This window comes from Hyaena hyaena, unplaced genomic scaffold (genome assembly GCF_003009895.1).
Source record: "Hyaena hyaena isolate Hyena2069 unplaced genomic scaffold, ASM300989v1 scaffold_198, whole genome shotgun sequence".
In the NCBI taxonomy this organism is placed as follows: Eukaryota; Metazoa; Chordata; class Mammalia; order Carnivora; family Hyaenidae; genus Hyaena; species Hyaena hyaena.
In genome coordinates, this window is record NW_024080829.1 from 1,150,994 (window position 1) to 1,163,829 (window position 12,836).

Here is a 12,836-nt window from a genome sequence, read left to right on the forward strand (position 1 = left end):
ATTAGTATGTAAGTAAACCAGCTTTATGAAGCCCATCAATACAGACTCACAGTAGCAAAGCACTCTCACCTGCTTCATTACACAAGGCTTTCAAGTCCGCTCCAACATACCCATGAGCACTATTTGCCAACTGTAGCAGCTCAGCTTCAGTGAGCGAGTGGGGTGCTGTTCGAAGAAGTTTCTGGAGGATATCTAGCCGATCCTCAGCATTAGGAACTCCAATCTCAATCTCTTTATCAAATCGTCCAGGTCTTCGCAGTGCAGCATCTAAGGCCTGAGGGCGATTTGTGGCCCCAAGGACCAACACTTGTCCTTCACTTCTTTCCTAACAAAATGAGAATAAATTTCATAACTTTTAAAAGTAATAAATATATATTGGCACTGGCTTTATAGGTCAGATGAATATAACTGTCCAGACTGCTTAAGTCCCACTCTTTACACTTTTATTTCTCATCCCATATCTAAGTTCACCCTAAATACTCCCTCACCTAGAAAGTTTTCAATAATTACCTTTCCAACTATAGTAAGTGACATATCTCACACTTTTAGCATCTGAATTTCACCATTTTCATGAATAAGAAAATATAATATCATACCACATATTTGTCTTCATTTGTCCTTTCCTTCCCATTGTTCTTTGAAAGGAAACACTACTGGGGCACCTGGGTGGCTCAGTAATTTAAGCATCCAACTTCAGCTCAGGTCATGATCTCGTGGTAAGTGAGTTCGAGCCCCGCATCAGGCTCTGTGCTGACAGCTCCGAGCCTGGAGCCTATTTCAGATTCTCTCTCTCTCTCTCTCTCTCTCTCTCAAAAATAAATAAATAAATAAAAGAAAGCAAAGACTATGACCTTTGAACAAGGTCACAGTCTTGAACAATAGAACAAGACTTATTATACAGCTGTCGAAGAAATCTTCACATACAGACTATGCTTATTTATTTTGATAAATGTTTAAATTCCTAGAAATTTATGGATTTTTCACATGGGAATGAATTTTTCTTAATGTTTATCTTTCAGAGAAAGAGAGAGAGAGAACGAGCAGGGGAGGGGCAGAGAGAGGGAGACAGAATCCGAAGCAGGCTCCAGGCTCTAAGCTGTCAGCATAGAGCCCAACACAGGGCTCAAACCTATGAACCATAAGATCTTAATCTGACCCAAAGTCAGACGTTTAACTGACTGAGCCACCCAGGTGCCCCAGGAATGAAATTTAAAACAACAAATTATAAAAAAACATAATGATCAGCCACCTGTGGACATTATCCAACATTCTATTCTGATGACCCAAGTGTAATACAAGCTTAACTGAAACATGATTCAAAGTAAGAAAACTCAAACCTGTTCAATTATACTAGATGTGCCAACAGAAATGCATGGATTACGATAAAATCTATGAATTATGAATCTAGGCCCTTAAGCATTTTCACACTAAAACATCAGTGTCCGATGCTTCCAGTCCTGCCCACAGGAAAGAACACCAGTCCACAGCAGACTTATTTCAACAGCAGAGAAAGCAGAATGACATAGTAATTAAGATCCTCCAACACAAAGCCTTCTATCTGTTTTCATATTCCTCAAAGCTCTTCTAATTATCATACAGCTCTCCATACATATTTGCCTTCAAGATGAAAAGATTCATCCATAAACAAAGATACTTGGTTGGCTTAATAATTATATTCTTATTGTAAATAGACAAAACTGGCATCCCAGTTTATGTATGTCTCTCGTGAGTGTTGTTATTGTAAGTCAGTCCTCAGAGCCCTACCTGCTCCAACATGGTAACATTACAGAATTTTCCAATTTTAAAGATGCAAAAGCAAACCTGGGACATGGTCACACCTTGTTACTGCACCTAAACTGAGAACGAGGTGGGCATCCAGCCTCCTCCAGGTTTCAACTCTTCTCTAATGTTACTGTTAAAATTATAACCCATGTTAGCATATAATGGAGACTTAAAAGCCAACCTTCACGTTATCTTCACGTTTAGTTTTTACCAACAGCTAGTGAAAAACAAAAAGTTCTAAAAGACCAGTTTTTCAATGTGCAAAAGGACTTGGGACTACATGATTTCTAAAATTTCTTTTGTTTCTAACATTTTATGACTCTACAAAACATGTTATTTACAATCCTGCATAAGAAATGTATTCTTCTGGTGAATGGCTGTCAGGGGTCTGAAAGAATTTTTCTTCATTCCTGCTTCTACTCTATGGATCTTCCTTTCATAAGCAGTATAGTCTTTATAATATGCAAGTGAATGCCCTACCAGAGAATCTGGTAACATGGGTAGCTCCTTTTTAAACCTTCCAGAAACAGGGGTACCTGGGTGGCTCAGTCGGTTAAGCATCTGACTCTTGGTTTCAGTTCAAGTCATGATCTCATGATTCGTAAGTTCAAGCCCCGCATCTGGCTCTGTGTTGAAAGCGTGGAGCCTGCGTGGGATTTCTCTCTCCCTCTCTCTGACCTTACCAGCTTGCTCTCTCTTTCTCTCTCAAAAAATAAAAAAACATCAAAAAATTTTTTTAATTAAAAAAAGATTTAAGGGGCGCCTGGGTGGCTTAGTTGGTTAAGCGTCCGACTTTCGCTTAGATCATGATCTCACGGTTCGTGGGTTCGAGCCCCGCGTCGGGCTCTGTGCTGACTGCCAGCTCAGAGCCTGGAGCCTGTTTCAGTCTGTGACTCCCTCTCTCTCTGGCCCTCCCCTGCTCAAGCTGTCTCTCTCTCTCTCTCTCCTAGAAATAAATAAAACATTAAAAAAAATAATTAAAAATTTTTAAAAATAAAAATAAATAAAAAAAGATTTAATTTTGCACAAACATATTTCTCCATTATTCTTTCTTTCCTTTCACTTGTCAAACTTAAAGCCCCAAAAGAATCAATACATAAGTATTGAAGACTTACTCATGAAATTTCTCAATAAAATCCTCTAAAATCTATCTACATCTTCCTTACTGAAATTTGTTTCTCGTTTTTAAGTTAATATCATTTATTACAAAAGAAGTCCATCATGGTATATTCTTTTATATACCAGAAAAACAGAGCATGTATACTATTCTAGAAGTTACTAAGATTTCTGCTGAAGAAAATTATTTTAGGCCTCTCTCCTCTAGTTTTTATGGCTAATATTTTTCCCTATCCTAGAATACCCCAAAACTCAGACATATTTGATAGTTTTTGCTACTACATATATACTATTGAGAGTCAACCGTTTTCTACACAGAATCAATACTGGTGCTATACTTACTGAACCAATACCATCCATCAGTGTTAACAGTGACGCTACCACTCTTTTTTCCACTTCATTCTGAGCTCCTTCTCTTTTAGGACAAAGCGCATCCAGCTCATCAATAAAAATAATTGATGGGTGCCTAAAGACAAACACATAAAATGAGTTCTTTAATATATATTTGATTTTTAAATTTGATACAATGCATTCCAATTATAAGACTGAAACAGAGTACTTTTAAATTCTTAACTGAAATGCACATGCAAAAGAATGAAACTTACACCATACACAAAAATAAATTCAAAAATGGGTTAAAAACCTAAATATGAGAACTGAAACCATAAAATTCCTAGAAGAGAGCACAGGCAGTAATTTCTCTGACATTGGCCAGAGAAGCATTTTTCTAGATATGTCTCCTGAGTCAAGGGGCAAAAAAACAAAACAAAAAAAAACAGCAAAAAACACCTATTGGGAATATATCAAAATAAAAACCTTCCGCACAGCAAACAAAATAATCAACAACTAAAAGGCAACGCTACTAAATGGGAGAAGATATTTGCAATGACATATTCTACAAAGGGTTATTATCTAAAATAGAAGAAGAACTGATGCACCTCAACACCCAAAACACAAATAATCCAACTAAAAATGGGCAGAAGACATGAACATACATTTCTCCAAAGAAGATATACAGATAGCCAACTAATACATGAAACGATGCTCAACATCACTTATCATCAGAGAAATGCATTTCAAAACTACAATGAGATATCACCCCTGCTGGTCAGAATGGCTAAAATCAAAAACATCAGAAAGAACAAGTGCTGATGTGGATGTGGAGAAAAAGGAACCCTCATGCCTCATGCTGGCAGGAATGCAACATAGTACAGTCACTGTGGAAGTTCCTCAGAAAGTTAAAACCAGAACTACCCTACAATCCAGCAATCACACTACTGGACTTTTACCAAAAACTACAAAAATGCTCATTCAAAGGATGGTTGCACCCCTATGTTATAGCAGCATTATTTACCATAGCCAAATTATGGAAGCAGCTCAAGTGTCCAACAATAAATGAGTGGATAAGGAAGACGTGGTATTAATACACAATGGAATATTATTCAGCCATAAAAAGAATGAAATCTTGCCATTTGCAATGACATGGATGGAGCTACGAAGTATAATACTAAGTGAAATGAGTTAGTAACAGAAAGGCAAATACCATATTATTTCACTTATCTGTTGAATTTAAGAAACAAGACAAATGAGCAAAGGAAAACAAATAGAGGGAGAGAGACAAGCCAAAAGACAGACTCTTAGAGAACAAACTGATGGTTACCAGAGGGATGGGTGAAATAGGTGATGGGGATTAAGGAGGACAATCATCCTGAGGAGCAATGGGTGATGTATGGAATTGCAGAGTCACTATACTGTACACCTGAAACTAATATGACACTGTAAACTATACTAGAATTAAAATAAAAACTTAATTAATAAAAGGAAATGTAATGTATCAAATTTAGGACTTAATAATATTAAGACAAAGGCAATAGGGATGTTAAACTGAAAAACCTTAGATTAATTGTAGCCAAAATTATTAATTGACCAATATCATATCCTAACAGATCTGAACTGAATAAAAAGCAGACTATTGAGAATGGTCTACTGTTCATGAGTCTATACCCAAACAAAAGTTGCCCATTAATGCCCAATAAATTGTTATGACTGCAACAATTCAGAAGATGAGGGCAGAGATGTCCCTTGGAGCAGGTGTAAAGTCCAAGGAACAGAAATTCCAATAAACATTTAAGAAAGGGACTGGGAGGCGGGGTGCCTGGGTGGCTCACTAAGTTGAGCATCCAACTTCAGCTCAGGTCATGATCTAATGGTTCATGGGTTCAAGCCCCGCATAGGTCTCTGTGCTGACAGGTCAGAGCCTGGAGCCTACTTGGATTCTGCGTCTCCCTCTCCCTCCACCCCTCCCCCACTCGCACTCTGCCTCAAAAATAAACAAAAATAAATAAACATTAAAAAAAGAAACTCCAAATGCTTGCACTCTTTTTTTTTTAGCCTATTAAAGAAGAACTCTCAAGTTGATAAGTTCTTCCATAAAGAGATGTGAATTCCCTCAAAATAGAAAGTTTCAACAGCCAGTAATATAACAATAAAAACATACTACATAACAAAGTATGCCACTGGTACTCAAATTTTTAGTATTGGGATAACCAACTACTTATTACATCTGCTTCTCTGGGGGAAAAAAAAAAACTTTAAATATGAAAGTTCTTTTGATGAGAGTAGAATTACAGTAAGTTAAATACCAAAACAGTGGTAAAGACAGCCTTATTATGAATAACATTACATTAAACCATATAGACCATACTCTTATACTCACTGCAGTGTAATAGGTAGCCTAAACTGAGAAATAATCGAATAGAACTGTTTCCAAAGAAACATATTTATCAATTTGAAGCAAACTATAATAAAAAAAAAAATTAAGCATAAAGAACTACTATAATACAATCTACTAAGGCAACTAGATAAACTGGATATATCTAAGTACCCTAGATACTTTAAAGAAAGAAAATCATAAATTTACATACTCAAGCAAAATCACATGATTTACTATGTTTTAATTCTTCTACTGTATGTAATTCAGTAACTCACTTATCAAACTTTCAAAACAATATTAGATAAAAATACATTAAATACAACTTCATTAGATTCACAATCATTTCTAGTGGTATCAGTATTATTTTTGTACTGTTCTTTCATGCCTCATACAGTGTTAGTAACTCTACTTTGATTGATATACCCCTGACTACTAATTACCAATATTAAATGTAAAGAATACCGTAGAGTGGCTTCAGCAAATATCTGACGGAGCCTTGCTTCTGTCTCCCCATAAAATCTGTAACAAATAAAATACATTTAAGGAACAACTTTTAGTGTTTTTAAAGTTTTGTCTATAAAAGCTCATCCGACTTTTCAAATATTTCCAGAATACTTAAAACTACTTTCAAAAATTATTTTCCAAACTTAATTTTTATACACAATTAAAAGCAAATTTAAAGTATTTCAACATACGAAATATTCAGAGAGAATGCTATGCATTTTTTGAAACACATTTAAGAAGTATTTAATAAAACCATTTATTCTATTAAATTATGCACCTACTTGCTTATAATTTCAGGACCATTAATCACAGAAACATAGGCTCCGACTTCATTAGCAACAGCCCTAGCAATCATGGTCTTCCCAGTACCTGGAGGGCCATAGAGTAACACTCCTCTAGGTGGAGGAATTCCTAGAAGAAAAAGAAGATTGTATTCAACATTACTAGGTTTCTATCATATGACTGCAAGCATGAGTTGTAAATTTACCTTGTATCACAAAAGTAAGAGTCAGACCTTTTGACTTTGCCCCTTCCCCACAAAATATACTAATTGGCCCAAACACTGATCTCCAGAAATGACTTTTTCTCTCTCTGTAGACCCAACCAGGCCAGGCCAACTGGTGAAAAACTGGCTGGACACCCACAAAACTGCCATGCCCCATCCCACACAGCACAGTTCAATGATCAGAACCAAAGCTCAGACAAGAACAAGAGCATCTAAAACAAGCCATCAATCTTAATTTTCATCCAACTAACCATCCTAGACTATATAAACATTACTAGCAAAATGTTGATCCAAGAATTCATTCCATATAGAGAGAGACTCATGAAAAAGGAAAAGGCACCAAATATATGTAGAGGATCTGGTCAGTTACCACAGAAGGGAATCCCTGAGTTTCTTAGGAGCCAATCGCTCCCTTAACCACTTGCTTAATGCAAGGAGATCTGCACACAGCTACATTTCCTAACAAAGAAGTTTTATCCAACATATTTGAATGTTTGGTCTACTTCTTTGGCTATTACAGCTGATCCAGAATGACAAAATACTAATTCTAGATCCACTACAAACAACTGTGGAAGTATGCAATTAGAAGAGACAAGGCTGTAGCTAACTCGCATTACAATCTAAAGACATCAAGCATGGAAAAAGGTTCACAGTTTAACTGGCATCTCCCAAAGCAACTAACATCTCCTACCATCCCTACCACTCAGGAAAGAAAAACAAGAAAAGAAAGTGAGCAATTATTACATAAGTGGAATGAGCCAAATGCTTTTAGAAGTTAATACGTCTGGGTGCAATACACTGAAGGAATCATACCATAACTCTTGAAAAGTTCAGGCTGCTTGAGAGGCAATTCAATTATTTCTCTAATTGTTTTCAGCTGACTATTTAAGCCTCCTATCATGTCATAAGTTACTTTGAATTGGTTGTCTTGCCCTTCTGAATTTTTACAAATCTTTGTAAAATTCACTCTCGTTGTTGAAGAAATAAAATAAAAAATATCAGTGTGGCACTTTGCTCCCACATAGGCTGACTTTAGCAATCTCTCTTCATTGACAAGTTGCTCATTTCCCTCTTTGGCCGACTCAAAACTACATTTAAGTCCTGTGACTTCTGCTAGTTCAAGTCCACAGCTGTCCCTAGGACTCTGTGTAACATCCAACAAAATGTCACTAGCTTTATTTATCATTCTGTCATCTACTGGTTTGCAAGGAGTACTGCTTGATGTCGGATCTTGAGGCTCTTCCAGTTCTAACTGGCTTAGCTGTAAGGCTACATCCAGGGTACTAGTTTCTGTGCTGGGCTGTTCGCAGGCCATTCCTTGGGCATTGGTATCATCCTGAGGTCTTCTCAATAGCATGCCATCTGTCCCTTTCACTCTCAACACTTCCAGCTTGCATGGTCGTCCATAGAATGTACAATACAAAAAGTTGCCTGGTAAAACAATTTTGCCATCTAGAAAATAATTTTTAAAAAAATATATGTTAGCATAACTCTTACCCATTTAATGTGTAAATAGCAGTTTATTCCATCTATTAACAAAACTATCTGACTGAAAGACTAAATCAAAGATACGTGTATTAATAAAATAATTGCCGTAAAAAAGACAACTTAATATTCCCATTTGACAGAGCACTATCTGGAGACAGAAGGATAAGCTAACTCTTTAAAACCCTCTACGCTCAATACATCTAGGATTCTATCAACTATGTCAACACATAGCCAGGCATTCCATATCTAATAATAAACTCACCTAAAATGGTACACATACCTGACACTCCAAGGTAACATTTCTCATAGGAAAGACCAAGAGCTCAAGGGTTAAAAGTCTCAGTTCTAACATTGACTTTGTCCATAGACAAGTCATGTATTCTCTCCATTGCTCAACTGCCAATCAATTAATTGGGAAGAAAAAACTCCTATCTCAAAAAGACAGTAATTCATTGAGAAGAACATCCTCCACATTATGTGGAAGAAAACTATGATCTATACAAGACCTCAAAGACACATTACTTTATTTACTGCTATCTTGCTTCTCACAATTTAAAAAACTATTTAAAATATGTCTCTCACCTAGTTTTCTCAGAAGACAACCAGTCAGTTGTTCTTCATTAATATCCATATTTTTGTCACTGTAAAGAGTGGGAGAAACAGAAATCAGCATCGAGTACACCAGAAACTAAAAAGTAACATAAAATTACATATCCACAATTGTAATGCAGAACTAATCTACAGAATAATTCGTTTACAACCTGGAAATGGTTTATACAATTCTGGGATGATTTACACTTTTCAGATACTTCTTATAGCCATGGAAAAATGATTCGCAATTTGGTGTCCTAATGACCTAAATCAATGTTCTTCAAAATATAGAGTACTATCCATTAGTGGATCATGAAATCATATCAGTCAATCCCATATAGTATTTTTTAATAGAATACAAAATGTCAAAAGTACATCACATGTAGAAAGGGTAAATACTGCTTAGAAAAGGATTGCTTTCTTACACATACATATATATACACATCTATATACTCATGTATACAGGTACACACATGAGTACATACGTGCACCATATCTTTGGATATATTCATATACTGGATGACAATGAAATAATGAAATGTATTTTGTGTGTGTGTGTGTGTGTTTGTCATAGCCAACAATATTCGAGAAACATTGATCTAAATTAACTGTCCCTTTTCTGAAATTGCCTAGCTTGGAGAAAGGCTTTTACTCATAGCTTACTTCACTCCCATTCTATAATTTAGAAATTATCTTTCAGGAAAATTAAGTCCTAATAGGACATTACCTGAAGAGGTTTATGAAACAAGAAAAAGGGAGAGTAATGGTGTAACGTAATTTTATTCTGGAGACAGGGCATGCCTAAGGAAAAATGAGAACCCCTTCTTCTGACTAATGATTGTCTTTCAGGAGGATTGCTTGAGTATAAGAAGTAGGTACATCTAAAAATCATTATACTTGTGAAGAAACATACTCTTGGACAGTTCTCAAAATAGGTACATTTTTCCTTCTTCCCCACATGTAAGTAGCCCATTCCAGCAGAGGAGGCCTACGGTTGTGAGATCTGCCAGAGATTGGTGGAAAAGTGATAGTTTAGCTCAAGAAGCGGTATATTAGCAGACCCATCTGGTCCAACTCTAACCCTTGTTCTCCAGTCACTTTATGAGCAACAAACAAAACCAATAGTGTCAACTTCATTATTTGCAGATTCACCCACCTGCTACAATTTATTTGTAACCCCCAAATCAATACTAGCAGAGCTTTTAGTCATTCATGGACATGTGTAGAGCAGGCAAAACGACGGAGTCACTAAACACTTTCCTAGCTAAGGTTGGAAAAGGACTGTTGCTTTAACTGTTTCAGAGACAAGAGGATGGAGAGCGAAGATGGTAGGAGGCTGTGCAGTGTACAGCAAACGGTTCAGCTCATGGGCCAGTTGCAGATCTGAATCCTAACTTTGGTATCTGTTAGTGAGGTGGCCTCAGGCAAGTCATTCAACACTTCTCAACCACTTCTCTTTTATAAAATAAAGAGGCGAAAATCTATCAGACTGAGTTGTCTTGAGATTATAATGTAAGATACATATATGTTTTTATACTAAATATGCACTAAACATATTAATGTCATTAGCATATGCTATTATATATAACATATGTTAAGTATGTATTTAAACATAAATACGTAACATTAAATATAGATATACATACATTGTTAATGCAGTATTCACAGCACCTTTATAGAACATACTTAGCACGAATAATGAGAATCACTCATACTCATATGTGTATTCATATAGAGAGAAAAAATAGAACACGAAGGAAATTTCAAATTAAATACATGTATAAACTACAAAGGAAATTGTATCTCCTTAAATGCTTAAATTCACTTCTGTTTATAGAACTCTGAAACCAGTTATATTTAAATCATTCCTATTTATTAAACTCTGAATAGAAGATATTCACAAATGTGTATAAGAATGGTAGAAATATTCAGTAAGTTTTGCATTTAAAAACTGAATAGGTGCAGATAAAATAACCTCCACTAGAAGGAGCTCTAAGCTTACTAATAAAATTTTTCAAAAGCAACCGAAGGGTATATAATCTGCAGACTAAAATTACTGATTTATTTGGAAATTAAGTTTCTTGTCTAAGCTCTGCTGCCACATTTAAAACACAAGATTTTTTAAAAATAAAACTGTAAAAACCAAGCTTCCATTTAAAACACTTAACACTTAACAGTCCCTGTATAGTAGGCTATCATTATCACCTAAGACTACAGCGCCCTCCAGAGGTCACACAAGCCAGATCGTCAAAATCCAATCAACTGATGACCACAACCTGCAGCACTGTCTCAAAATCAAGATAAATACTGTTGAATCGGTGTACAACTACTACCTAACCTATAAAATAATGGGTAAGTTACTTCTCACTCAGGCCATTTCCTTATCTTTAAGAAAGGGATAAATACGGGTAGGATGTTCAGAGGATTAAATGAGAGAAGAGGGAAAAAGTGCATGCACATGTGTGTGCTAGATCACAGCTGGTGCACAACACATGCTGAGCTCTCTTTTCCCCTCTTCCTTGTATTTTACTGTTCCCTAAAATGTTATTAAGTTCTCTGAAAAAAGTTTCCTGGTTTATAAGAAAAAAAAATATGCTAATACTCCAACCTGAAATCTACAAAAGTATCAAAAGAGAAGAAAACATTTTGAAATCAAACTAATGACTGAAAAATGTTTTGTGATTCTTGCATATTAAGTAAACACATCCCCAAAATGGTTAATAAGGTAGTATTAAAGTATCAAAAGATACTTTTTTTAAAACAAATTTTGAATATGCAAACTAAGACTATCAGAATAGTCTTATGCAAACAGAATATCCAAAACAATGGGTGATATACTTTAGCTATATTGATAAGGTGATTCAAACAATTAGTCTTTGATGAGGGACTATTTCAAAATCTAATAAATATAACTGGTTTTATTAGATTGAATAATCAATGAGTTAAAATACTCAGGTAATTTGTTTAAACAGTCTTGATTAAAACTTATTTCCTGCCTATTCACAGTAATCTACTCCCTCCTTTACAACATCTCTGATTACACTGCAAACCAAGATGAAAACTACCGTTGAATATACATCAGTAATAATTCCTCTCACCAAATATATCAGGGCAGACTCTAATCACAGGGCACTAGAGCCTCTAGTCCACACATTATGTAGCAGTCATCTAGCTTATACTGACTAACACAGTAGACCCACTTGCCACTCACCACGAGTGGCTATGGAACGCTTAAATGTGGCTAGCCTAAATTGAGATGTGCTGCAAGTATAACATGCACATTGGATTTTCAAGACTTATTAATAATTTTTTATAGTTATTATAAGTTAAAATAAAATCTTACAATAATTGGTTTAATACTAAATATTAATCATTCATATTCAAATAATGACTAAATTACACATTAAATGAAACATTTCACCAACTTCATTTTCCTTCATAAATGGGGCTACCAGAAAATGCAAAATTATATATGTGGTTCACATTTGTGACTCTTGTCCTATTTCTACTGAGCAGTACTGATCCAGACTGTCACAAAAGAAAAGCACCAAACCTGAGTGCCACGTCCATTTCCTCAGCGTGAAGCACAGCACCCAACAGAGGCTGGACTTGAATGGCATCACCAACCTTCACACCCACATTCTTCTGTGCCATTTCACTCAGGCCAACCTTGCCTCCAGGAAATCCTGCCACAGGCCAGGCCGTATAGACCTGCCCAGAACACAGGAAATAAAAATATGAGAAAATAAACATTCATAGATCATTAATTTATAAGGCAGAAAACTAAGCACAACTAAGTATATGGATCTGCAAAACAGTCTTCATCCCTCTAAAGGACTTACAATCTGACAAAAGTTACAAAAAGCTTTTTTTTTTCTTCAAGATTTATTTATTTTTGAGAGAGAGAGAAGGGAGCAGAAGATCCAAAGCGGGTTCTGCGCTAACAGCAGTGAGCTCAATGCAGGGCTCAAACTCACAAGCTGTGAGATCATGACCTGAGCCGAAGTCATATGCTCAACCAACTGAACCACCCAGGTGCCCCCAAGAAACTTTTAATAAATATTTAATTTCATCTTTTTGCAAGGATTAGGAATGATCCCACAGTGAAAATGGTAAAAGATCTGAAAGGTAATTTAC

At 35.8% G+C, this 12,836-nt stretch overlaps 1 protein-coding gene across 1 annotated transcript in view; it reads right to left on the minus strand.

Annotated features, from left to right (window-relative positions):
- Positions 1-12,836, minus strand: part of SPATA5 (spermatogenesis associated 5) — a 323,817-nt gene that overhangs the window by 304,454 nt on the left and 6,527 nt on the right. The window contains exons 3-9 of the mRNA XM_039241597.1: positions 12,253-12,410; positions 8,691-8,749; positions 7,434-8,072; positions 6,397-6,526; positions 6,074-6,130; positions 3,241-3,364; positions 70-325 (exon numbers count right to left, since the gene is read on the minus strand). Coding sequence (XP_039097528.1) covers positions 70-325; positions 3,241-3,364; positions 6,074-6,130; positions 6,397-6,526; positions 7,434-8,072; positions 8,691-8,749; positions 12,253-12,410 — 1,423 coding nt within the window. The remainder of the gene's footprint in view (positions 1-69; positions 326-3,240; positions 3,365-6,073; positions 6,131-6,396; positions 6,527-7,433; positions 8,073-8,690; positions 8,750-12,252; positions 12,411-12,836) is intronic.